Source organism: Lathamus discolor, chromosome 2, assembly GCF_037157495.1.
Source record: "Lathamus discolor isolate bLatDis1 chromosome 2, bLatDis1.hap1, whole genome shotgun sequence".
Lineage (NCBI taxonomy): Eukaryota > Metazoa > Chordata > Aves > Psittaciformes > Psittacidae > Lathamus > Lathamus discolor.
In genome coordinates, this window is record NC_088885.1 from 159,376,607 (window position 1) to 159,402,146 (window position 25,540).

Sequence of the window (25,540 nt, forward strand, 5' to 3'; positions counted from 1 at the left end):
TTATTTTTAACCCAAGGATGACCTTTTTTGTAGCTCTTCTGTATATCTCATATTGCTGTAGGATATTGGAGCACATGCAGGGTGATCATGTCTTTAAATATAAGAAAATATCTTAAGGCTGCCCTATAATATCCTTTTGGGGCATATTTTGCCAGCTTGGTTCTTTCTCCAATGAAATAACTATTACATATGACTATATATGACTATTCAATATATATGACTATATTGAATGATTTAACATCAGTGGCCTGGAACTGAAGGGAATATTGAATTCCATATTGAACCTGGAACAAGGGAATAACAGTTTTTGCATGAAACCATAGGAAGAAATGGTGCTTTACTGGTGGCTGACACCACTGGTGCTTCCCAGGGGAGGTGAGGATACAGTTCCTGCACCCTACTGCTTCAAGCATGCTGCTATGCCTCATCTAATTAAACTAAGGCCATGAAATCCCATCATGTGCCTCTTTTTCATTATTAAAAGCAAATAATACATAGGGGCAAATGTGCTGGCTCAGCAGAAACGTGCCTGGCTGCAGTTTGGGTGCAAACAGTGGGAATCATCACTACATGCAGGGGAGTGAACAAGAATGTGATGCAAAACACATCTTAATTACTCAGCCAGGGCAATGCAGTGATGGGGCTGCCCTCTTTTTGCTGGATCAGCACTTTGAATGTCCTTTAGGAGCAGCCACTTCTCCCTCCCTCCCACATGTCCACTTTGCGGCTGAGTGATAATGGGGGTTTCTGGGTGATGTGGCGCTTGGAGCTTAGAAAACAGGGGAAATCTAGGGAGAAGAATCAAGCTTGGGCCTCTGAAATTCAAGACTGAGATGGGGGATATTATATTGTAAGGTTTATTGCTTAAAATCTATAGATTTGAGTTGCAGGGATAAACTTCCTTTGCATGTAAGTGCTAAATGGAAATGGATTAAAGCTATGGATTGCCCAGCCTGAGTTTGCAGCTGAAACAAAACCAAACCAACCCCCAAATCTCAATGCTTTAAACAAAATAACCTCCTGAACTGTTCTCTTGAGCATATCAGCCTCCTTTCCTGGGGAGCTTGCTATGAATGGGGTGTTGGAACTAAAAGATATGTGTGGTGTTTGCTCGGTGTGTGTTAAGAGGGGTTGTTTGCTGGATAAATAAAGGAGAAGAGGCAGCAGAAAGCTTTTCTTATGTTCTGGGGTTGAGAGAAGCAGTGGGGGAGATAAAAGTGTGGTGAATAAACCATTTCCATAAAGAAATAAAGGATGAATCAAAAATCTTTGTTGGTTAAGCAAACAGCTGATAACTTCATAGAGGAGGTTGATGGAGACCCATAGGCTCTGTGTGCTCATACAGACCTCAGTGCTTGCCCTGGATGGGGACCATGAAGTGCATCAGCACAGGTTTGCACACAGAAAGATCAAGTGCTCCCCTAAATTCTCTCTCTGATAGATAACTGTGCTCTTATTGCTTCATGTGGCCCTTGCAGAATGCAAACTCAAGTGCTCCAGAGTGACACTGGGCTTTCAAACTTGGTGACAAGTCCTGGAAGAGCTTGCGTGCACATGTAGAGTACTGCAGGGCAAAATTGGGCTTTGGAGGGTGATGTGTCCTTTCTGCTGCAGAATAGGGGTGAAAGCACTGGTCAGAAATACATCATGGATATGGGTAAATATTACCCTGGTGCTGCAAATCAGCTATTAGTAATGTAAGAAATTAATATATATATAAAGTAGGAAGTTCAGGTTGGAGATAAGGAAGTCCTTTACTGTGAAGGTGGTGAGGTGCTGGCACAGAGTGCTCATTGGTGGAACCACACCCTAAGGCAAGGACAGAGGGAAGTGGTTCAACAAGATATGGATCCCCTTCCCTCCTACCATCAGACAGAAGGAGAGAGCTTAATGGACAAGGATGGATGGAGGGAGGTTCCTCCTCGGAGAGGTAAGCGAAAACCCTCACAATCCCTTCCTCCCTCCCAGTTGCCCTTGAATAACAGGTACGAGGTCTTGGAAATTCAGGGCCAGGTGAATGGAGATGGTGAGGCAAATCTATCTAGTGAGTCACCCAGGGCTAGTCACTCACCCACATACCTCAGAACTTCTCCAACCAAGAAGAAAAGAAGAGTAATTGTGGTGGGTGACTCCCTTCTGAGGGGAACAGAAGGGCCCATTTGTCGACCGGATCCACCCCACAGGGAGGTCTGCTGCCTGCCTGGGGCTCGGATTAGAGATGTTAAAAAGAAGCTCTCTGAACTGGTGCAGCCGTCTGACTACTACCCACTGCTGGTTTTTCAGGTTGGCAGTGACGAAATTATTACGAGGAACGTAAGGGCAATGAAGAGAGACTACAGGGCCCTGGGACGGCTGGTTAAAGGGTCTGGAGCGCAAGTGGTGTTTGCCTCCGTACCTGTTGCAAGCGAGGGTGAAGGGATATATAAGAAGACTCTGCAGGTTAATGTATGGCTACGTGACTGGTGCCAAAGGCAGGGGTTTGGGTTTTTCAGTCACGGGCTGCTGTATGGGACACCTGGTTTGCTGGTGACAGGCGGGATACACCAGTCCCAGAGAAGAAAAAGGGTTTTGGGGCAGGAGTTAGCAGGGCTTATTGACAGGGCTTTAAACTAGTTATGAAGGGGGGAGGGGATTTAACAGGGCCTGTTGGGGACAAGCCCAAGAGGAACATGCTAGGGATTGAAGGATGGCGGGCTAAGGAGGACTATCAATCTCTTGTTTCACTTGTGGGAAAGGATAGCTTTTTAGACCCTGTCCCGCAGGGGAAAAAGGGTACTAGGACTGGCTCCCTGAAATGTCTGTACACCAATGCACGCAGCATGGGGAATAAACAGGAGGAGTTAGAAGTCTGTGTGCGGGCTAAAGGTTATGATCTAGTGGCGATTACAGAGACATGGTGGGACAGTTCACATGACTGGAATGTGGTCATGGATGGCTATGTCCTTTTTAGGAAAGATAGGTCAGCAAAGCGAGGTGGTGGAGTGGCTCTTTACGTGAGAGAGCAACTAGAATGTATTGAGTTCTGTCCGGGGTCGGATGAGGAGCAAGTGGAATGTCTGTGGGTACGAATCAAGGGGCTGACTGGCACGGGTGATACAGTTGTGGGGGTCTATTACAGACCTCCTGATCAGGACGAAGGAGTTGATGAGGCTTTCTACAGGCAACTGGAAGTAGCCTCGCGACTACATGCCTTAGTCGTCGTGGGGGACTTTAATTACCCCGATATTTGCTGGAAGACTCACACAGCCAGTCATTCACAGTCTAGGAGGTTCCTCGAGTGCATTGATGATAATTTCTTAATGCAAATGGTGGACGTACCAACTAGGGGAGCAGCGCTGCTAGATTTAGTACTCGCCAACAAGGAGGGTTTGGTCGAAGTGGTGACGGTCAATGGCAGCCTTGGCTGCAGTGACCATGAGATGGTGGAGTTTAGGATCCTGTGTGGGAGGAATAGAATACCTAGCAAAGCCACAGTTCTGGATTTCCGAAGGGCCAACTTTGGCCTCTTCAGTCAACTGCTAAGGGAAGTCTCATGGGAAAGTGTACTAGGCGGTAAAGGGGCTCAAGATAGTTGGTTAGCATTCAAGGACCGCTTCTTCCAAGCTCAGGATCGGAGCGTCCCAATGAGTAGGAAGTCAAGTAAGGGATCTAGGAGACCGGCGTGGTTAAACAAGGAGCTGCTGGGCAAACTCAAGTGGAAAAGGAGAATCTATGGATTATGTAAGGAGGGGCTGGCCGCTTGGGAGGAATATAGGACAGTTGTTAGAGGATGTAGGGAGGCAATTAGGACAGCTAAGGCCTCCTTGGAACTCAATCTTGCTAGTCGGGTTAAAGACAATAGAAAGGGCTTCTTCAAATACATAGCAAATAAAACTAACACAAGAGGCAATATAGGCCCACTGCTGAACGAAGTGGGTACCCTGGAGACAGAGGATATAAAGAAGGCAGAGGTGCTGAATGCCTTCTTTGCCTCTGTCTTTACTCCTGCAGACTCTCCCCGAGGGCCCCGGATTTCTATAGCCCCAGAAGGAGTCAGGACAAAGGAGGAGTTTGCTTTGGTAGATGAGGATTGGGTTAGGGATCAGCTATGCAATCTGGACATCTGTAAATCGATGGGTCCGGATGGAATGCACCCACGGGTGCTGAGGGAGCTGGCGGAGGTCATTGCTAGGCCACTTTCCATCATCTTTGGTAAGTCGTGGGAAACGGGCGAGGTGCCTGAGGATTGGCGGATGGCAAAGGTCACACCAATCTATAAGAAGGGCAAGAAGGAGGACCCGGGTAATTATAGACCGGTCAGCCTTACCTCCATCCCTGGAAAGGTGATGGAACAACTTATTCTTGACTCCATCACTAGGCATATCAAGGATGAGGGGGTCATTAAGAACAGCCAACATGGTTTTATGAGGGGGAAGTCATGTATGACCAACCTTATAGCCTTCTATGAGGAAGTGACTAGGTGGAGGGATGATGGTAGAGCGGTAGATGTAGTTTTTCTTGATTTCAGTAAGGCATTTGATACTGTCTCCCACAGCATCCTCATAGATAAGCTAAGGAAGTGTGGGCTTGACGATCAAGTAGTGAGGTGGATCGAGAACTGGTTGAAAGGAAGAAGGCAGAGAGTTGTGGTCAATGGCGCAGAATCTAGCTGGAGGTCTGTGACTAGTGGAGTTCCTCAGGGGTCGGTGCTGGGACCGGTGCTGTTTAATATTTTCATCAATGACCTGGATGAGGGAACTGAGTGCACCCTCAGCAAGTTTGCTGATGACACAAAACTGGGAGGAGTGGCTGACACACCAGAGGACTGTGCTGCCATTCAGCGAGACCTGGACAGGCTGGAGAGTTGGGCGGGGAGAAACTTGATGAAATTTAACAAGGGCAAGTGTAGAGTCTTGCATCTGGGGAAGAACAACCCCATGTACCAGTACAGGTTGGGGGTTGACCTGCTGGAAAGTAGTGAAGGGGAAAGGGACCTGGGGGTCCTGGTGGATAGGAGGATGACCATGAGCCAGCAATGTGCTCTTGTGGCCAAGAAGGCAAATGGCATCTTAGGGTGCATTAGAAAGGGAGTGGTTAGTAGGTCAAGAGAGGTTCTCCTCCCCCTCTACTCAGCCTTGGTGAGGCCGCATCTGGAATATTGTGTCCAGTTCTGGGCCCCTCAATTCAAGAAGGACAGGGAATTGCTTGAAGGAGTCCAGCGCAGAGCCACAAAGATGATTAAGGGAGTGGAACATCTCCCTTATGAGGAGAGGCTGAGGGAGCTGGGTCTCTTTAGCTTGGAGAAGAGGAGACTGAGGGGTGACCTCATCAATGTTTACAAATATGTAAAGGGTAGGTGTCAGGATGATGGAGCTAGGCTTTTTTCAGTGATATCCAGTGATAGGACAAGGGGCAATGGGTGTAAGCTGGAGCATAGGAAGTTCCACGTTAACATCAGGAAGAACTTCTTTACTGTAAGAGTGACAGAGCACTGGAACAGGTTGCCCAGGGGGGTTGTGGAGCCTCCTACACTGGAGATATTCAAGGCCCGCCTGGACAAGTTCCTGTGTGATGTACTGTAGGTTACCCTGCTCTTGCAGGGGGGTTGGACTAGATGATCTTTTTAGGTCCCTTCCAACCCTTGGGATTCTGTGATTCTGTGATTCTGTGTAGCTGCCCCATCAATGGCAATGTTGAAGGCCATGTTAGATGGAGCCTTGGGCAGCATTGTCTTGTTTGAGGCATTCCTGCCCATGGCAGGGGGTTGGGACTGGATGATCTTAAGGTCCTTTCCAACCCAAACCATTCCATGGAATGCTGAAGGATGGTTAAATAGAAGTGGCCATGGAGGTATTTGGACTTGCTGTGATTTTGCTTGGTTTAGAATAAAACAAATGCATTGATCTTGTGGAAAATATCAGCAAAGAGGAGTCAGGGGAGGAGGCACTAAAGGACCAGCATCTTAAAACCAGCTTAACACCAAGTCAAAGCCACCATGTTCTGCAAAAGCTGGGGGAAAGCAGAGCTCATGCTTTTTTTTCTGAAGCCTGGTTTAGTGCTAGCAGCCAGAGCCCCTTTGAGCGGAGGACTGCAGCTGTCAGCTCTGGCTTATCTCTCCCCACTTTCCTTTGGAGCAGATAAGGAAGGTGTAATCAGCCTGGGAGCAGGCAGCTGAAATCAGTCCTTGCTGTTTACATCTCCTGGTGTACACAAGTGGGGAAGGGAGGATAGGGTCCAGCTCTACTAATGGGTGAGTACCGCAAGCCTCTTCTTATAAAGAAGGGGGTTTTGCATCCAAAATTGAAATTTTTCTCCTCAAACCTGACATTAATTGCTTTCATTTTATATGGATGAGCAGCTTGAGTGCTTATAGCCAAAGCTGAAGCTGCACTGGAGGTGTTAGTGTAGATGGGCAAGGGGAAGGTTGCTCTAGGGCAGAAAGACCAGGTTCTCCCCCTGTGCTGGGCACTGGTGAGGCCACATCTCGAATCCTGTGTCCAGTTCTGGGCCCCTCACTACAAGAAAGACATTGAGGGGCTGGAGTGGGGCCAAAGAAGGGCAAAGGAGCTGGTGCAGGGCCTGGAGCACAAGTGTGATGGGGAACGGCTGAGGGACCTAGGGGGTTCAGTCTGGAGAAGAGAAGGCTCAGGGGGGACCTGATGGCTCCCTACAAGTGCCTGACAGGCGGATGGAGCCAGGAGGGGACTGGGCTCTGCTTCCAAGGAACAAGGGATGGGACAAGAGGAAATGGCCTCAAGCTGCACCAGGGGAGATTTAGATGGAGCTGAAGAACAATTTCTTCCCCAGAGGGTGCTCAGGCATTGGAACAGGCTGCCCAGGGCAGGGCTGGAGTCACCGTCCCTTCAAGTGTTCACACACTGTGGAGATGAGGCCCTCAGTGCCATGGGTCAGTGGTGGCCTTGGAAGTGGTGGGGAATGGTTGGACTTAATGATCTTAAGGGTCTTTTCCAACCTGGTTGATTCCGTGCTTCATCTGAGCAGTGTTCAACACTGTAAGGAGTTTTGCCTGGCCTCAGAAATTCTTTATGCTGAGGTAGTGAGGCACTGGCACAGTTTGCCCAAAGAAACTGTGGCTGCCCCATCTCTGGCAGTGTTCAAGACCAGGTTGGATGGGACTTGGAGCAAACTGCTCTAGTGCAAGATGTCCCTGCTCATGGCAGGGGATTTAGGACTAGATGAGCTTTAAGGTTCCTTCCAGCGCAAACCATTCTATGATCATATGCAGAGCAAGAGGTTCTTCAGGAAGTTTTGCATGGATTCACTTGGTATCGCACCATTGGATAACTTAATCTATGAGTGCAACCAAGCATTGACAAATAGAGTCATAGAATAGTTAGGGCTGGAAAGAACCTTAGCATCATTTAGTTCCAGCCCCCATGCCATGGGCAGGGCCTTGAACACCACCAGGAATGAAGCACTCACAACCTCCCTGGGCAACCCATTCCAGTGCCTCACCACCCTAACAGGAAAGAATTTCCTCCTTATATCCAATTTAAACTTCCCCTGTTTAAGTTTTAACCCGTTACCCCTTGTCCTGTCACTACAGTCCCTGATGAAGAGTCCCTCCCCAGCATCCCTATAGGCCCCCTTCAGGTACTGGAAGGCTGCTCTGAGGTCTCCACGCAGCCTTCTCTTCTCCAGGCTGAACAGCCCCAACTTCCTCAGCCTGTCTTCATATGGGAGGTGCTCCAGTCCCCTGATCATCCTTGTGGCCCTCCTCTGGACTTGTTCCAACAGTTCCATGTCCTTTTTATGTTGAGGACACCAGAACTGCACACAATGCTCCAGGTGAGGTCTCACAAGAGCAGAGCAGAGGGGCAGGATCACCTCCTTCGCCCTGCTGGTCACGCTGCTTTTGATGCAGCCCAGGATACGGTTGGTTTCTGGGCTGCGAGCGCACACTGAAGCCAGCTCATGTTCATTTTCTCAGCGACCAACACCCCCAAGTCCTTCTCTGCAGGGCCGCTCTGAATCTCTTCTTTGCCCAGCCTGTAGCTGTGCCTGGGGTTGCTCCAACCCAGGTGTAGGACCTTGCGCTTGTCATGGTTGAACTTCATAAGGTTGGCATCAGCCCACCTCACAAGTGTGTTAGGGTCCCTCTGGATGGCATCCCTTCCCTCCAGCATATCAGCCGGACCACACAGCTTGGTGTCATCTGCACACTTGCTGAGGATGCACTCAATCCCACTGTCCATGTTGGCAGCAAGTTGGTTCATTACTGGTCTCCAGCCGGACATTGAGCCATTGACCACAACTCTTTGTGTGTGGCCATCCAGCCAGTTCTTTATCCACTGAGTGGTCCATCCATCAAATTGGTGTCTCTCCAATTTAGAGAGAAGGACATCGTGTAGGACTGTGTCAAATGCTTTGCACAAGTCCAGGTAGATGACATCAACTGCTCTACCCCTGTCCATCAGTTCCGTAGCCCTATCATAGAAGGCCACCAAATTGGTCAGTCAGGGTTTCCCCTTAGTGAAGCCATACTGGCTGTCACCAACCAAACAGAGGCAAATAGAGGCACTGATGAAATGGGGGAGGTTTGGTCCATGTTGTGTTATCTTACAGGGCCACCAGTAACCACAAGGTCAAAGAGACAGTTGCCCTGGAGCTGAGCTATGTGAACTCCAATCTGCAGCTGCTGAAGGAGGAGCTGGAGGAGCTGAACAGCAGCGTGGATGTGTACCAGAATGACAGGTATGGAGCCTGTGGTGTGGAAAGAGCAGCTTTTTCAGCTAGCATTATGTTATTACTGCTAGTAGTAGATGATTTTTGTTTTTCCTGGGAGCAGGTCAGTATCTTTTGTGTATCTATTGCTCTGCCTCCTGGCTCTGCACAGGGTTTGGCCCTCTGGTAAGGATAGGGGAGGACTTGGGCATGGGCCTGGAAGCAGTTTTTTATCCTGGGAACATCAGTGTTGCATTTATAGACCTGTAAGGAGACCCAGTTCAACCTCTTTTGCTAGTAGATACTTGGATGTTTGGGGATGTATGGTGCATAGAATGGTTTGGGTTGGAAAGAACCTTAAGATCATCCAGTTCCAACTCCCTGCCATGGGCAGGGACACCTCACACTAGACCACATCACTCAAGGCTCTGTCCAACCTGTCCTTGAACATTGCCAGGGATAGGACACACTGGTATCCCAAAGCAGGAGAAATAGGTTAGAAATAAACATCTCTACTTGCATCGTCCGCTTTCCTGAGCATCCCACCAGGGCAAGAGATTTTTCCACTATGTGAAATAGGGTTTTTAGCAGAAGAAATTCCAAGTGAGGCACTGGAGTGGGCTGCCCAAGGAAGTTGTGAATGGTGAAACACTGGCACAGGTTGCCCAGAGAGGCTGTAGATGCCCCATCCCTGGAGACATTCAGGGCGAGCTTGGGCAAGGCTCTAAGCAACCTGATCTAGTTGAAGTTGTCCCTGCTCATTGCAGGGGGTTAGACTAGATGACTTTCAAAGGTCCCTTCCAACCCAAACCATTCGGTGGTTCTATGACTTTATGTCCATCCGCATGCTTTTCCCAGTGCTTGCTCCTTCTCAGGGGAGGATGGCTGTGGTACTGGGGATAGAAAGAGCTGCAAAGACCAGGAGAGCATCAGTGACTCCATCCAGCAGGTTGCTGCAATGACATTAAATGTGGGACCAGGATGATCTTGGTGCAGAACTGAGTTAGGTTCATGGGGTCTCCTATGGGGAATAAAGCCAAGTGAGCCCCATAGGTCTGCCGCCCTTGGGTTTTTGTAGTCAGAGGGTCTGCAGCCTCTGAATGGAATCCTGGATGTTGATCCTTCCTCTGCACTAGAAGCAGGGATGCAACATCTCCTGTGTTGCATGCATACTCCCAGCGTTCTTCCTTATCAGGGCTCAGCTTTTCCTACCTGCCTCTGGTTTGCCCTGGTTTAAATAGAAACCAGCAACAGCAGCAACCCCAAACCCCTGCCCAGGCCGAACAAACACCTCTTTGTTTGCTGCAGGCATTGGATTTGAGCGGAAATCTTGGTAGGAGCAAACAATAATGGCTTTTCTGCTCTAATTATAGCTCTTGAAGCTGTTTATTCAGTAGGAAGAAATGAGAATGTGGGTGCAGCCTCCCTGCCCTGCTCCCCTGGTTTCTGCAGCTTTCTTTGCCTCTTTTCCTCCCTGGATTAATGAGTAATGTGCTCACAAGTTAGCAGCAGTTTCTGGAAGGAAGGAGAAGGAGCTGTGCAAATCTGGGTTGGGAAGGGCTTGATCCTGCTTGACCCAGCTCCCATCTCAGCCTGTGCCAGACTTCCTTGTCTCTTTAAATTAGGCCTAGTGGCCAAGGATGCAGTAAAATGGCTTAGTGACAGGGTTGGGGGCATCCGCAAGGGATAAATGGGTATGAGGGAAAGCGTTTGTGGGGTCAATTTGAGCTGCAGGTGCTATGTTCTCTGTCTTTGTGTACGGGAATTGGATGATGGGTCCAGCTTGTAGTGATAGGACAAGCGGTGATGGGTTCAAACTGAAACAGGGGAAGTTCAGGTTGGATATAAGGAAGAATTTCTTTACTGTGAGGGTGGTGATGCACCAGAATAGGCTGCCCAAAGCAGTAGTAAGTGCTCCGTCCCTGGCAGTGTTCAAGGCCAGGTTGGATGGGTCTTGGAGCAGCCTGGTCTGGTGTGAAGCATCCCTGCCCATGGCAGGGGGTTGGAACTGGATGATCTTAAGGTCCTTTCCAACCCAAACCATTCTGTGATTCTTTGCAGGGCTGTGAATTGCATGCTGTAGGCTCTGCTCTTTATACACACCATTTCTTTACCTGTTGGTAGCAGAGAATCAAAATAGCTGCTAAATCCCCCGTCAGGGGGAATATGGTCCTTCCTGGCTGTGGTTCTGCAGCTTTCCTTCCTCAGTGCTGCACAACTGCCCTGTTTTCATGCTGAAATACAAACCACTCCCCAACTGGGTGTTCCCAAAGTCATCATCATCTTCAGGGCTTTACAATATCAAATGAGCTCTATGATAAGAGCTATTAATAGACACCTTCTTTTAATAGAGGTAGAACATGTCAATATCAGGCACAGTGTGCAGCCTGAGCAAGGCTTTATCAGCACCAGAGCCCAGATTAGCACATAGGAGTGGGTGAGTCCATGACCTGTGCCTGGTTCCCAAGGTATTAAAGCAGCTTCATTGCTTGAGCTGATTTTGTGGCTGTTACCTTTGCTAGGGAGTAAAAAGGAGAAGCTGGAGGAATAAGGGTGATAGTTTCAAGTTCTGTTCTTCTCTTGGGCTGCCATTTCCATTAGGAAGAGCATCCTTCTGCTGTGCAGAATTGAGTCCTCTTCTAGTTTTAGCACAATCCCAGTGCAAAGACCTGTTTTATTTTAGTCCCTGACACAAAAGGTCTCTCTAAGACTTTTAAACCAACCACCAAATATGTTGCTGACTTCTTCCAGTGAGTCCATCAGCGTCCCCATGATCCCTTTGGGTCTGAAGGAGACAAAGGAGCTGGATTTGCTGGCACCACTGAAGGTGAGCATCAGGGTTTCACACTCTTGATGTGATGGAAGATGATGGAAGGGAATGACTGTACACTTTGGGAGATATTTCAGTACATGGGGATGGTTGGGTGCTGTAGAGGAGATGCTGCAGCAGCTCCAAAACAGTTTCTGTCTTGGAAGAGCTGCAAAATCCCAAGTTTATGTAGAGGAGCTGGACTTAAAACATGGGAAAGTGGGAGGTGAGGGTCTAGTAATGTTGAACACCAAGAGCCAAGCAGGGAGGAAATGGTTTTCACTTATGGGGAGAGCTGGCAAGTTGCTTATACAGAATAGCCCAAAGCCAGCCTTAAAATCATGCGAATCTGTTTTAAAGGGTGACTCAAGGTTTTCTATTCTCTTGTTTCCTCATCCAGGATTTCATCAGTGAACACTATGGAGAGGAGGGCATCTTGTTTGAGAAAGAAATCAAAGAGTTCATGGAGCTGAGGCAGGTTGGTATCTCTTCAATTACAAAGTCTTGCTTTGACTTGTCCAGAAACACTTGTTGAAGGTGCCACATTTTGCTCCGGGGGTCTCCTCATCCTCTCTCCAAGCTGCATCCTTATCCTTCTGTCTTAGGGTACAGGATTCCCACACTTAGCCCCAGTAATCATTTGTGACTTAGTTCACCCCAGTAAGGCCAAACAACTGCTCTCTCCCCAGTTAGCATCTGGAGAAGGGCAAATATAAAGCAACTCAGTAAAGGTGGATATTCTCCTCTCCTATATAACAGCTTTCGTAAGTAATTTCATGTTTTGCCTTTGATTCCAGAGACTGGAAAGAAAGAGACTGGATCAAGCCTTTATGAATGGGCCTGATCCTGCTTTTCAGCCTGTGGGAGAGGAGCCCTGCAAAGCCAGAAGATGGGAAAAGGCCCATGGTTAACATTAGTTGTTAGGAGAGCTCTGACCCTCCTCCCCATGCCAGGTCAAAAGCTCAAGGGCTTTTATTAAAAGCATAAATCCTATTTCTTCCATGGCATTTATTTCATGAGACTTTGTATGACTTTCTCTTGAAAACAATAATAATCCCAGCCTGGTTTAGATGAGCATCACCTCCAGCACAGCTCCTAGGCTGCTGGCTCCAGGTTTGGGTGCCCCATCACCAAACTGGTACTTTCCCAGACTTTCTTATAGCTGAATCTGTGCCATGGGGCTGCCTCCACTGCTGCACAGCATCTCATCTGCATTTCCTCCTGCACTGGGCACTGGTGAGGCCACACCTCAAATCCTGTGTCCAGTTCGGGGCCCCTCACTACAAGAGAGACGTTGAGGGGCTGGAGTGGGGCCAAAGAAGGGCAAAGGAGCTGGTGCAGGGCCTGGAGCACAGTGGTGATGGGGAATGGCTGAGGGACCTGGGGGGGGTCAGTGTGGAGAAGAGAAGGCTCAGGGGGGACCTGATGGCTCCCTACAAGTGCCTGACAGGAAGATGGAGCCAGGAGGGGACTGGGCTCTGCTCCCAAGGAACAAGGGATGGGACAAGAGGAAATGGCCTCAAGCTGCACCAGGGGAGATTTAGATGGAGCTGAGGAACAATTCCTGCCCCAGAGGGTGCTCAGGCATTGGAACAGGCTGCCCAGGGCAGGGCTGCAGGCACCGTCCCTGCAAGTGTTCACACACTGTGGAGATGAGGCCCTCAGTGCCATGGTTTAGTGATGGCCTTGGCAGTGCTGGGGAACAGTTGGACTTGATGATCTTAACGGTCTTTTCCCACCTGGTTGATTCTGTTGATCTAATGCTATTGATCATATTGATCTGATCCATTTGATCGAATAACTCGGGTGGAGTTTTCCCCTCCCTGGGCTGACCAGCATGTGCAGCTCCATCAATCCATCATTTCCCCTCCAGTTTTTCTCCCTCCCTTTCCCACCCTCATGTCTCCTCTCCCACTGTTGCAGGCGATGCGCACCCCAAGTCGCAATGAAGCTGGGCTTGAGCTCTTGATGGAGTATTACAACCAGCTCTACTTCCTTGACAGCCGTTTCTTCCCTCCCACCAAAAGCCTGGGTGTCTACTTCCACTGGTTGGTGCAGTTTTCCCCATCCCCCTTGGGGAACTGTGAGTAGGGGGGGGAGCTGGGATCAAGCCTTCATGGTGGGATTGCTGCCTCTGCAGCAAAGCCAGGGCTGGTGGACATGAGGAGGTGGGTTTGCTGTTGCCATTGGTGAGTTGGTTAGAGGATGCAGGGGAAAGAGCACACCCTATGGGGATGAGCTGTGATGCAAACAGTGGCTTTGGGCCCATAAAGAATGCTGAAAACCTTCCAGCCTCCTTCTCCATGTGTAGTAATGGGCATCCAACTCTTCCCTTCCCCAGGTACGACTCCCTGACTGGGGTCCCATCCCACCAGCGAGCACTGGCCTTCGAGAAGGGCAGTGTGCTCTTCAACATTGGAGCTCTGCACACCCAGATTGGAGCACGGCAGGACCGTGCCTCCCTGCCAGGGCTCAACCAGGCCATCGATGCCTTCCAGAAGGCAGCAGGTACGTGGGTTCCCCCCTTCCCTGGATCTCTGAGGGCAGCATCTCCCTGGGCTGGGAGTATTCCACACATGTGCAAAGAGGGATGGGGACAGGGCATCTCCACAAATCAAGTACGAGTTGGTGCCATGCTGCTTCTGTGGGTGATGAAGAGAAGTTGGGATGACCCAAGAGCCACTCAATGTGGCTGCCACACAGCAGTAGGGATGTTCCAGCTGGGAATAGAAGAGACGCTGATCTGTCTGCAAGTAGCTGGGATTAAAAGAGACTCAACAACTGTGGTTACCCAGGGCTTTGGAGAAGAAAGGTGTGAGCACAAGGATGATTTAGGTAGCAAGGGAGGGACACCCTATCTGTTTACCCACTGGTTGTAGTGAGATGTTTGTTGGTTGCTGGCTCTTCTCCTGTGCTGCTGGTGGGGAAACCTTTGTGGTCTGACCCTCCTGCTTATAAGCCCTGTGGCTACCAGGAGCTTCTCCCTTGTGCAGGTGCCTTTAACTACTTGAAGGAGAACTTCTCCAATGCTCCCAGCTTGGATATGAGCGCTGCCTCTCTGAACATGCTGGTGCGGCTGATGGTCGCTCAGGTCCAGGAGTGTGTCTTTGAGAAGATGACCCTTCTGCGTGCCCAGCACGACTTCCTCACACAGCTGCAGCTCGCCCAGGAGGCAGCAAGGGTGAGCACCATGGGGAGGAGAGGATTTGGTGGGATGTTACCACTGGAGAGGTTTCTTCTGTGGCCTGCTGTCACTGTCTCTTGATGGATGTCCTACATCTCAGCCCATGTTGTCCCTTGACATTCCACAGGTAGAAGATGTCTATTCACTGGTTCACCAAACAATGACCCAGGCCCACGTGAAGGATTATGTTCCCTTCTCTTGGACCACCATGGTCCATGTCAAATCGGAGCATTTCAAAGCCCTCTCCCACTACTTCGCTGCCATTGCCCTCTGTGACTGCCCTGGTGAGTGTTACATCTCAGAGGCAGCTGCCTGCTCAGCCAAGTGCTGGCTCCACATGATAGGCTCTTGTTTAGGAGGAGGGGTTGCAAGTAAAGAGGTGGAGACATGCACAGGGTAGATGGATACAAAACCTAAAGGTTTTGGGATGCTCTGAGCTGTTGATCTTGTTTATTGACTCAGGGATTCATGTGTAAGTCAGAATTCCCCCATATTTCTGGTTTGCACAATGCTTGCTAAGTCTTCCTAAGAAGGTGAGTAAAGGAGGTGCTGTAGGGATGTCATTTGCTGTCCCCTTTGGGACCAGGTGGGTAAATAGGGGGTCAGCTACCTGCTGACCATGCATGTGCCCACGTTCTCAGCTGGGTATTGTCTGGGGCACCCATTACTTGTGCCAGGACAGCTGAAGGCTTCAGAAATAAAGATAAACCCAGAAGAACCTTGAATTTAATGGCTGGTTGATCTGGGAATCCTGTGGTGGTGAGTACTGGCAGCGGGGTACACATGGCTGTGATGGAGCCAGGCTGATGTGGCTTCATGGAGCCAGCTGGAGCATGGATGTAGGATCCAACCCATCATCTCCATTGCACCATCACCAACACCCTGGCAAGCAATTCTGGGTCAGGCAGAGGATCTGGGGGCAGGCAAGTGATGCACGCTGTGACCTGTGGAGCTGACCCATCACTTGATGAGGTGGCTGAAGCCAGGCTGAAGGGCTCTTGGGGGATGGCTGCCAAAGCAGTGCTGTGCCAGTTATGGTGAGAGCTGACAGTGATGGTAATTGCTGCCAGACTTTCCCTGCATCCTCCCCCATTCCAGAGCCTGTCCAAATCTTGCTGCAGGGCTTGTGCCACGTGGGTGTTGTGGAAGCAGGATTGAGCTGCTGGGGCAGAGTTGGCAGATAGTGAGGTGCAGCTTAAAGACAGAAATGGCAGAGAATGGTGATAGAGCTGGGTTTGATATGGGGTTATAAGGGACAGGACAAACCTCTTCCCTAACATTTGGAGGCTCCTGGCAACCTTAATGCTGAGGGAAACACAAATCTGATGGAGATGCAGAATTTGGGTTTCTGGGGATTGCTTATTGCTGCATCCAGAGCAATGATGTTGAGATCTCAGCTGCTTCCTCACTGCCTTTCCCTGACCCCCTTGTTCAGAATAATGGATCTTTAGCTCCCATAACCAGCTGGCAAGAAACTCCTTAAGCTGCAGTTTAATCCCCCAGGGATGCTGCACAGGGAGAACCAGTTCCCAGCCTTTGTATTCTTCCTTTTGGACCAGCAAATCCACAAGGTCCTTGGGAGCCTTCTGAATGCGCTTTGTGCGCAGGGAAGGAGGCTGCCATCCAACCCTGAGCTCCCTGTGAGCCCAAGGGGATTAGGAACAGCTTTGGCTGGAAATAAGGTTGTAAAAAGGACACATACAGAGCCCAGCATGGTGCTTGGAGCTCTGAATCCATCTCAGTTTCTCCAGTGAAGGACCCCTTCAGTTGTACTGCAAACTTTGTGCCCATGCAGGTGTCCCAGGCACAGCAAGGGGGGCTCAGCTCCCAAGTTACGCTTTGGTCTACCCTGCTGTTGTGCTTTAGTTGTTGCTTCCATGTCGCTAGCCTCCAGATGAGGAAAACCCAGGGCTCTTTATTTCCAATCCTGCTTCCAGATTGGAGCAAAGAAGGGACAGGGGCAAAAGAACCAGATACTTGTGCTATGCCTTGAATGTGATAATGCTTCCCTTTTCTCATTAGTATGAGGTGTCCCTGCCCATGGCAGGAGGGTTGGAACTGGATGATCTTGAGGTCCTTTCCAACCCAAACCATTCTATGATCAGTGATGTTGTAGCTGTTGCAGGCTGTGGTTGTGTGAGAGGAAGCTGCTGCTCAAGTTCAGGGCTATGTGAACATGGATGTGGCTTCATTGTCCTCCCGTCCTCACTGTCTCAGGGGTCTGGGTGGTCAAGCAGTGCCCTGACCTCTCTAAACTCATCCCCTCCCACTCTGTTTCACACAGCGGCATCTGATGCTGAACTGCCAGAGCAGGAGAAGGCTTTTATCCAGTTCCATGTCACCATGCCAGAGGGACCATCACTCCGTGTCCTGCTGCAGGACCCTGAGGAGAGGAGGAAGCTGGGTAAGCACATTGATGGGGGCAAAACCCCCAGTGCTTGCAATGAAACCTTAATGTATGAGCAGTGAGCCACACAGTAACCCTATTCATGGATGCATGGTCTTCACGAAGGTGTGTGATGAGCTGTTGTGGGGGGTTTCTCCATGCAAATACATCATTTTGAGGCTTTCTTTGGGAAGAGCCTCTCCTGGGAAGGCAGGAAAGCATCATGGATCTCTATTAGGGTGCTGAGAACCAACTCACATTGCTTGCACCAACTTTTCCAACCAAGTTTAACAGTAAAACCTCAGGCACAAAGATGTTCTAAGCAAGGTAACATCACCCAACGCAGTATGGAGAAATCCACAGGGACACAGAGATCCTGGAAGCTCCTTGCTGCTGACTTGTCTGGATCACAAGAAGACACAGCAGATGCCAGGGGGTGGCTTTTTTAGCTGCATCAAAAGGTTTGAGAAACAAAAACTCCCTCCCATGTGGATTTTCAGCTTGAGGGACAAAACCAGAGCATTGCTTATTCAGCTCAAGTCATGGTTTGGCAGCTCCTCCCCAAGGAGGCTGCAAGGAGAGCAGAGCTCAGTGCCCTGGTTTTGGGATGTCATCTCCGGCTTGCCTCCCCCAGTAGCTGCTTCCTGGTGCTCTTTCCACTCGTTGCACATGTGTGAAAGGATACAGGTCCCACCAGGGAGGAGTTTGTCACATCACCAACCACAGCAGAGTTCTCCTGGCTGCTTGGTCAGATTTACTGCTGGGGATCGGAGGTGGAGGACATACAATGAGAGACTCCTTATACCCCAAAACCAGAGTGTTATGGTAACACCACCCCAACACCCTCAGCTGCTGTCATCTGGTGTCTAGAATCATAGAAGGGTTTGGATTGGAAAGGACCTTAAGATCATCCAGTTCCATCCTCCTGCCAAGGGCAGGGACACCTCACACTAGAACATGTCGCCCAAGCCCCTGTGTCCAACCTGGCTTTGAACACTACCAGGGATGGGGCAGCCACAGCTTCTCTGGGCACCCTGTGCCAGTGCCTCAGCACCCTCACAGGGAAGAGCTGCTTCTTTATATCCAACCTGAACTTCCCCTGTTTCAGTTTGAACCCATCACCCCTTGTCCTATCACTACAGTCCCTAATGAAGAGTCCCTCTCCTGCATCCTTGCAGCCCCCTTCAGACACTGGAAGCTGCTCTGAGGTCTGCACTCAGCTTCTCTTCTCCAGGCTGAACAGCCCCAATGTTCTCAGCCTGTCTCCATATATGATGTACATCAGCCCAGCTTCAAGCTCTGTCTGTGCTCTTCTTGTTGAATGGAGCTTATTCCCCACATCTGGTGGTGAAAAGTGAGCATGCAGACACCAGCCTCAGCTCTGGGTTTGGTTTATAGTAAAGGAAGAAGCTTTGTGGCATTAAAATCATCTCTCTGGAAGGATATTTCCCTCCCTCTTCCCTTGTCTCATGGTCTTATAACATTATGTTTTCTCAAACATAATATATTCCCCCATCTTAAGCAGAGTGGAGCCATGGACTTCCATGCCCAACCTCTATTCCCTGTAATCTCTTGGAAATCACAGGACAGTCATTAGATAGTCATTAAAACCTAGTTGCTTTCTTGCTGACAGTGGATGCTTTGATAAGATAGGATTGATGGATGTGATACAGTTTTAGGGGGAATCTTCCTCTCTGTGTTCTATTCAGCCTCAAAATACTTCCTCGAATGCAACTTACTGAGGAAAGTGAAGGTCTTGAAACCACTGCCTTTGGTCCACATAAACCTGGAGCAAACGCCATCATCTCCCTGGATTATGTTGCCACCCTGTGTCCTAAACTGGGAAACGCAACAGGCACCCGGGTTTCTATGATACGAGTGCGTAGACAGAGCTTTTTTGGTAGTTTAGCTTATATAGCTGTTTTCCTGGCTGCTCCGTTTCCATGAGGATAGAAAACGCATTGAAGGCAACTTAAGAGGAGCAAAGCAAGAGCAGATGCCGAAGAGGATGGCAAGCAGGACCTGCGGGGCAAGGAGAAAGCTTTGCTTAGCCTAGAAAAGAGGGAGACGTGTTGCATCTTCCTGAAGCTGTCACCAGGAGGACAAGGCTTGATTGTCCTTCGTGTATTTGTCCTCCCGTGGGATGTAAGGTGCTGGAGAGAAGTTAATTTGTGGAGGAGATTGAGGTTAAAGCATTAGGAGGGACTTTGGAGGCTGCACAACGTGGTGGCAGCTCCTTTGCTGCTTGCTTTTTGGGAACATCTGCCAGCTCCAGCGCCGGGGGAGTGAAGTAGGTCACCCTTCAAGGTCCCTTCCCAGCCCTACATCGGGGGCTCGAGCTGACGGCTGGGACCTACTCCATTTAGCAGCACGTTGAATGCCTGGCAGGCTGCAAACGTGACTGGGCTGTCCCTGAGTCACGTCGGGGTGGCACAGCCCTGGGAGCTGCTGTCATCCGTAGGCAGCCGAGAGGGAACAGCTCCGCTCTGCTTGGGCTCAGATCTCTCTGCTCCTTTGCAGGCAAAGCACATCTGAAGAAAGCCATCATGAAGCACGAGGAAGCCATGAGGATTCATGGGTTGTGTAAGATCCTCAGGAAGATGGATATCCTGCAGGAGGTCCTCTCCTTTGCCCACAAGCGTTCGTTGAGCAAATACTCTGAAATCGACCATGAGGAGGACTTCTTTGAAACTGGAGATGCTCCAGATATTCACCGTAAGTGGAGCTGAGGTTGCATGGGGTGGGCAAACTCCCATGCAAGTCTGTGGCTTGTTGCTGGGGACCAGAGTTCTCTGTCATCACAGGCAGAAGCAAGGGCTTCAGGTTGCATGTCTGGCAGCTGCCTGAGCATGTTGCAGCTCTTGTGGGTTGTAAAATCCCTCTTCAAGGAGCACAGTGTAGAGGCAGAAGCTGTCACAACCGCCTGACCACAGTGTATGTGCTTTCCTCTCCCTTCTGCCAGCCAAAACGCACCAGAAGCCAGAGATCAAATCCCCCAGCTTCTCCCAGGTGAAGGTGACCGACCTCTTCCACAGGCTGGTACGTACAGCTATGGGATGGAGGGTGCCCCATGGGAGCAGACATCTCCTCCTCCTCCCCTGCATGCTTCTGCAAGCACCTGGTTTCCTTCCTCCCCTTTCCGTCTGCCTCTTCTCCCTCTCTGGTGCAGCCGTTGCACCCATGGGTGGCTTTCCAAGGAGGAAAAGAAGGCAGGGGCATGTGCAAGAGGAGGGTTAGGGTGCATGGATCTGTCTTTGTAAGACCTAAATGGGTCACAAAGCTCCACCAGTGCACAGTAGAGCAGCACAGGCATTTAGGGCAGGTTTCACCTGAGAAAGGACCAAAGAGACCCTTTAGAGGAAGCTTTCTGGGAGCAGGATGGTGCCAGCTGAAAGGCACTAGGAATATCCCACTGGACCTTTATATCCCTCCCCTCTTTAGGTTTGCAGGGTCCTGGGGAGCAGGGCTGAGCTTTGTGGCTGTTATGGGACCTGGTTGTGCTGTCCCTGTGCCCCATGCACCCCAAGGGCTGTGCAGCACCCCAGGGAAAGGTTGGTTGAGCAGCCCCAAGACAGGCAGGTATATTCTGCTCCTGTGGCAATAGAAAAGTGGGGAAAAGACAGGAAGATAGGATGGATTTGGGGGCTTGAACACTACCTCACACTCTGCTACTGGACGACCCCAGTTAGGCTGCATCCCCCAGAGCCAGGCAGCATGGAAAATCCTCACCACCCATCATCGCTCCCTGGGTACTGTTGTTTGTTCCTGAACAGGGGAGTTAAGGAGCCAGGGAATTAAGCTCTTCTCATCAGAGCTTTCTGTTTTCTTTGCTCCAGGATTATAGTGTCTAGATAGATACGAGCTCACTGCTGTGCCTTGCAGGAGTGGGGCAGTGCAGGGAGAGATGTCCAGACCTTATCTCTGGGCAGAAACGTCTTAAGGTCCTTCCCAACCTGCACAAAGCTACTGCTGCTCGTAAAACCAACATCTGATATGGGCTTTTAAGCACCTCTAGCTTTATAGTGCATAAATCCACCTTTTGCGTGTGCAGGAAGTGTAAAACTCCGGCCAGGCTCCAAATCACATCCTTAAAGAAAAGCAAAAGATGTGCTTTCTTGCCCTGCCTCCTCCCAGTCAGTGGGTGTTTTGCAAGGTTGCAAATCCCCAGGGTGTTGTTCTTGCACCAAAATGTTCTTTCTATCTTTCCACCTCATCCCAGGGGCCCCTTTCGGTTTTCTCAGCCAAAAACAAGTGGTACCCAGTGCGGAGAGTCCATCTGATGAGAGGAGAGAACGGGTTTGGATTCACACTCCGAGGAGACTCCCCTGTCCTCATTGCTGGGGTTATCCCAGGGGGCTGTGCTTCTGTGAGTACCCCAGGATCTTCTTGTCCCCATGGGGATGCTGGAATTGGGATGTCAAAGGATGCCTTGAGGGGTACTGGGGTGGTTTTAGGTCTTAACACTCAGTTGGTAACTGCATTGGTGTACTGAGGTGGAGACTCATCCCTGTCTGATCTGAGCCTGGGGCTTGCAGGTGGGTGTCAGGAAATAATTGAGTTGTTTTTAATTCCTTAGGAGACAGCTAAGGGAAAAAAACACTGAGATTAGCTCAGCTTGTAACTGCTGGCAGCTTCTCTTTGGCAAGCACCCAGCTCCCTTCTCCCCCATTTTGGGACGTGACAGTGGATGGAACAAGATGGCAAGTCTGAAACACGAGTTATTGCAGTGAAAACTTATTTCTGGGCTTTCTGATGTATCAGGGGACACTTTGTGTTCCAGCAGAAGCTTTCAGGAGCAGGCTGGTGGGATGTGCAAAAGGTCTCCCTCTTCCCTCAGCACTGTTCAGCATCAAGTCTGCCATCCAGAGCCCAGCATCTCTGTAACAACAGCTCTTGGCAGCAGGATTTCCCTTTTTGGGAGACTAAAATCTTCTCAAAGACCATATGTGGTCCATATCTTGTCTCATGGGCTTTATTGCACTTAGCTGGGGTGGGATTGGACTCCAGATAGACACCAAAATGTGGTTGTCCTGCATGGATAAGCTTCTAAACCTCCACTGCAGCTGGCCTGACATGTGCTGGCTGAGCTGCTTCTTGCTCTGATGCTGTGCCCACAGCCCTGAGCTGCCACATCAAGAGCCTTGTTGATGCCTTGATGGATGAAGGGCGTGCAGAACCTTGCTGAACCTGCTGTTTTCTGAAGGATCAAGGCTTGCAGGCGATATTTTATATATATATATGTTATTTTTTTCTGTAGACCTGCAATATAGCCTTTATGAGAGTTAGAGCTGGATGGTTTTTTTTTTTTTTGCAAGGCTGGATGTTGAGTGTGGTTGTCTCCAGCAGCAGCAAAAGAGGTGCTTAGTCTCTAGAGCATCCCACATGCTGCAGAGCAGATGTAAAAGCTTTAGGATGATGAAGGCATTGTGTGTTTTATGCTGTAGGTGGAGGATGGACCCCAGCCCTCCTTGTGACCCGTATCTCTGTAGGACTGGCACCCACGGAATGGGGTGGACATCAAGCAGACCACATGCAGTGACATCCATGAGCTCAAACATGTGCATCTTCTCTCTTTCGCTGCAGGAAGCTGGGTTGAAGGAGGGTGACTACATCATCTCAGTGAATGGCAAGGATTGCAAGTGGTCCAAGCATGCTGAGGTGGTGCAACTGCTGAAGAGCACTGGAGAGGAGGGAGTGGAGATCGGTGTGATAACCCTGCAGGGCTCAGAGGGACTAAAAGCTGTAAGTCACATCCCAAGCCTTAGGTGGGAAACACAAGAGGTTCCCCAGGCTCCTGCTGGAAGTGCAGGGCTGAGGCCAGGCATCATGTCTGCATCTCATGTGCTGCGTTGTCTTCATATCCCTCTCTGCTTCCCAAACAGGCAGACAAGAAGGCAGCAGCAATGTCCTCGGGCACTGGGGTGCTGAAGAGCAACAAAGAGAACAGCCGGAAGAGCCTGATGAACAGCAAGAGTGCCAGCACGCTGCTGGTGTGGAGCAAGAAGAGCAAGCGGAGCAAGAAGAGCACCTACGGCATCCCCTTCACCACGGTGGGAGACAACGAGGTCATGTACTGAAGCAGCTACAGGGTTAGTTTGTGTCCCACCACTCCAGGGCTGGCTGCCCATGAGCCCTTGCAAGCACTGGTGGCCTCCAAGCTGTGCTGGTGTCGGTGCTGCAAGGAACCCCACTGTCCCAGGGATGTGCCGCTGGTCGGATCCTCTCCAAAGAGGCGAGTGATGCACAGCACTAGCTCCTTCATCTCCCAGCTCCTGTGTTAAACCATCCTCAGCCTAAACAATATGGGGAACTGATTTATCCTTGATTTTTAACTTTCATTTTGCTCTTAGGGGGAACCTGGGGGGAGCTGCGTTTCAATATAAAGCAGGGACTGGTTTGTGTCTTCTGCTCGGTGCGAGGAGCAGCCAAACCAAGCCCCAGCCATTAAAGCAAAAGCTGTAACCTTCTTTAGCATCTCCTAGGCTTTCTCTGCAAGGTAGAAGGTGGCACCGCTGCTCACCAGGAGCTGCTGGCAGAGCTGAATCCAGTTCCATCTTCAACTCCCCTTTTTCAGGAGAGAGGATAGTGTGGGACTTGTGATCCCATTGTGGGGTCCAGCACAGGCAGCACCAGGCTGCGCATCTCTGCCGTGATACCAGTTAGGAGATGTCCCAGTGAAATGAGTTGAAATTAGAATGGTTTTGACCATATTTTTAGTGCTTTTTGTTTGTGTTTTATTAACAACCACCCAGGTTGGTGCAGCAAATGCAGCCCAGCTGCTTCTTTGGAAGAAAAGGGAAAGACTTAAGGTGCATTTGTCTCGCTTCTTTTAATCAGTAGACGTGGATTGCCCTAAATATGTGAGTAGATTAATAGCTAAGAGCCTTGCTGGGTTTTTTTTGTTTGGTATGAGATTAAAATTCCAGGAAGATAGCTCCTCCAGATTATTAAACTACTAAATTTGTGCTAGTATTGGATCTTGCACACGTTGCTAATACCCTAACACTGTGCTGTCAGCATTCGTACCAGAGCTGGGCTGATGGATACATGCATCTCGGTAATTGTACTGGAAACGCTGGGAGACTCCGAATATGCTCTTAGATATATTGGCACCATTTTCTCCATCCCATTTCTGCCTCGTGCATTATTTTTCTGAAGGCTAAAGAGCTGTCTGCTCTTCAGTGCTTGGATGATCTTGGTAGGTATAAAATACCCTTCAGAGATGCAATTGTATTTTTGTACTTTTTAAGTGGTGACACATTTAGTTTAAAGGAGTGAACGTGCAAGGGATATCATCACGAGTGCATCCCCATGGGGTTGTATCATGACTTCTTGGTGGCACAATGCCCGAGTGCTGAGCTTTCAGCCCTGGTTTTAGTTAGGGAGAACTGAGTAATAGAATCATGGAATGGTTTGGGTTGGAAAGGACCTTAAGATCATCTAGATCCAGCCTCCCTGCCATGGGCAGGGATGCCTTACACTAGACCAGGTTGCTCCAACCTCTGTCCAACCTGGCGTTGGAGCATTCATCACTTCTTTGGGCAACCTGTTCCAGCACCTCACCACCCTCACAGTAAAGAACTTCTTCCACAGGGCTTCTAGCTCTGTATTAACAACCAAGAACCCTCTCTATAGACCGAGACATCATCAAACCGGATTAGAGATCCGGCTGCCACCATCTGGTGCAGTCAGATTTCCTGCGTCATCTTCCCAGCTGCTTGAGTGCTAAGGAAGGCGGTGGGTTCACAGGAAAGGCCACCTTCCCGTTAGAGCATCCCAGCAGCATCTTCCCCCTGATTCTAAATGTGTTGCCAACAGGGACATCTTGGAGCTGGGGAAGTATTTATTTAGAAGCCTGCGCGTCGCGTTTCCACCCGCATCACCCAACTCCTTCATTGGCATCAGCGGAGGGGTTGTGTGTTGTGTGAGTTGGATGATTTCCCTAACACCAGTGGTTTTGTTTTGGTTGATTTTGTACATGGACTCTCACCTTTTATGGATTAAAAAGCACTGATTCCAAAACACTTTGTAGTGTGCATCTCTGTTGTGAATTACTACACCGGTGGGGATCAAGGTTGGGCTTCCAAATGGGTCAGGTTTGGGTCATTTTCATTTGGGTCACTTAAATCTGAAGCTGTTGAGGTTTGGTGAGATCATTTGGATCTCATACAGCCTGACCCAAAGCAAACCAAGGTCCTAAACACCCAGATTAACCCTTGGTGAGACATCATCTTCATCTCCAGTGTGGTGAAATGGGAGCTGGGGCTTTGTCCCATGGAAGTAATGTGGAAGGTGAGAAGGCTGGATCCACTGGGGGCTTTTCTCCTGGATAAAAGGAAGGAAACTGTTCAAGAAAGTCATGTTTGCTTCTCACAGCAGGGTTGTGTGAAGCAAATTTGTTGGGGTTTGGGGTTTCTGTTGGTTTTGGGTTGCCAAAAAGGGGTTTCCAAGCCTCTTGTTTTTGGAAGAGCACATCAATGGGAACAAAGGCATCAAT

At 49.8% G+C, this 25,540-nt stretch overlaps 1 protein-coding gene across 5 annotated transcripts in view; it reads left to right on the top strand.

Moving 5' to 3' along the window:
- The window catches only part of RHPN1 (rhophilin Rho GTPase binding protein 1), a 37,680-nt gene extending 12,615 nt beyond the window's left edge, over nucleotides 1–25,065 (top strand). For 4 of the 5 annotated variants that reach the window (XM_065669065.1, XM_065669066.1, XM_065669067.1 and 1 more), the window contains exons 3-15: nucleotides 8,566–8,694; nucleotides 11,416–11,491; nucleotides 11,874–11,951; nucleotides 13,397–13,521; nucleotides 13,815–13,981; nucleotides 14,467–14,654; nucleotides 14,785–14,941; nucleotides 16,942–17,061; nucleotides 19,564–19,758; nucleotides 20,006–20,082; nucleotides 21,263–21,409; nucleotides 22,627–22,785; nucleotides 22,926–25,065. In XM_065669065.1, coding sequence (XP_065525137.1) covers nucleotides 8,566–8,694; nucleotides 11,416–11,491; nucleotides 11,874–11,951; nucleotides 13,397–13,521; nucleotides 13,815–13,981; nucleotides 14,467–14,654; nucleotides 14,785–14,941; nucleotides 16,942–17,061; nucleotides 19,564–19,758; nucleotides 20,006–20,082; nucleotides 21,263–21,409; nucleotides 22,627–22,785; nucleotides 22,926–23,120 — 1,813 coding nt within the window. In that variant the 3' untranslated portion in view covers nucleotides 23,121–25,065. The remainder of the gene's footprint in view (nucleotides 1–8,565; nucleotides 8,695–11,415; nucleotides 11,492–11,873; nucleotides 11,952–13,396; nucleotides 13,522–13,814; nucleotides 13,982–14,466; nucleotides 14,655–14,784; nucleotides 14,942–16,941; nucleotides 17,062–19,563; nucleotides 19,759–20,005; nucleotides 20,083–21,262; nucleotides 21,410–22,626; nucleotides 22,786–22,925) is intronic. The other variant, XM_065669070.1, reaches the window with a different exon arrangement.
- Nucleotides 25,066–25,540: the final 475 nt, after the last annotated feature.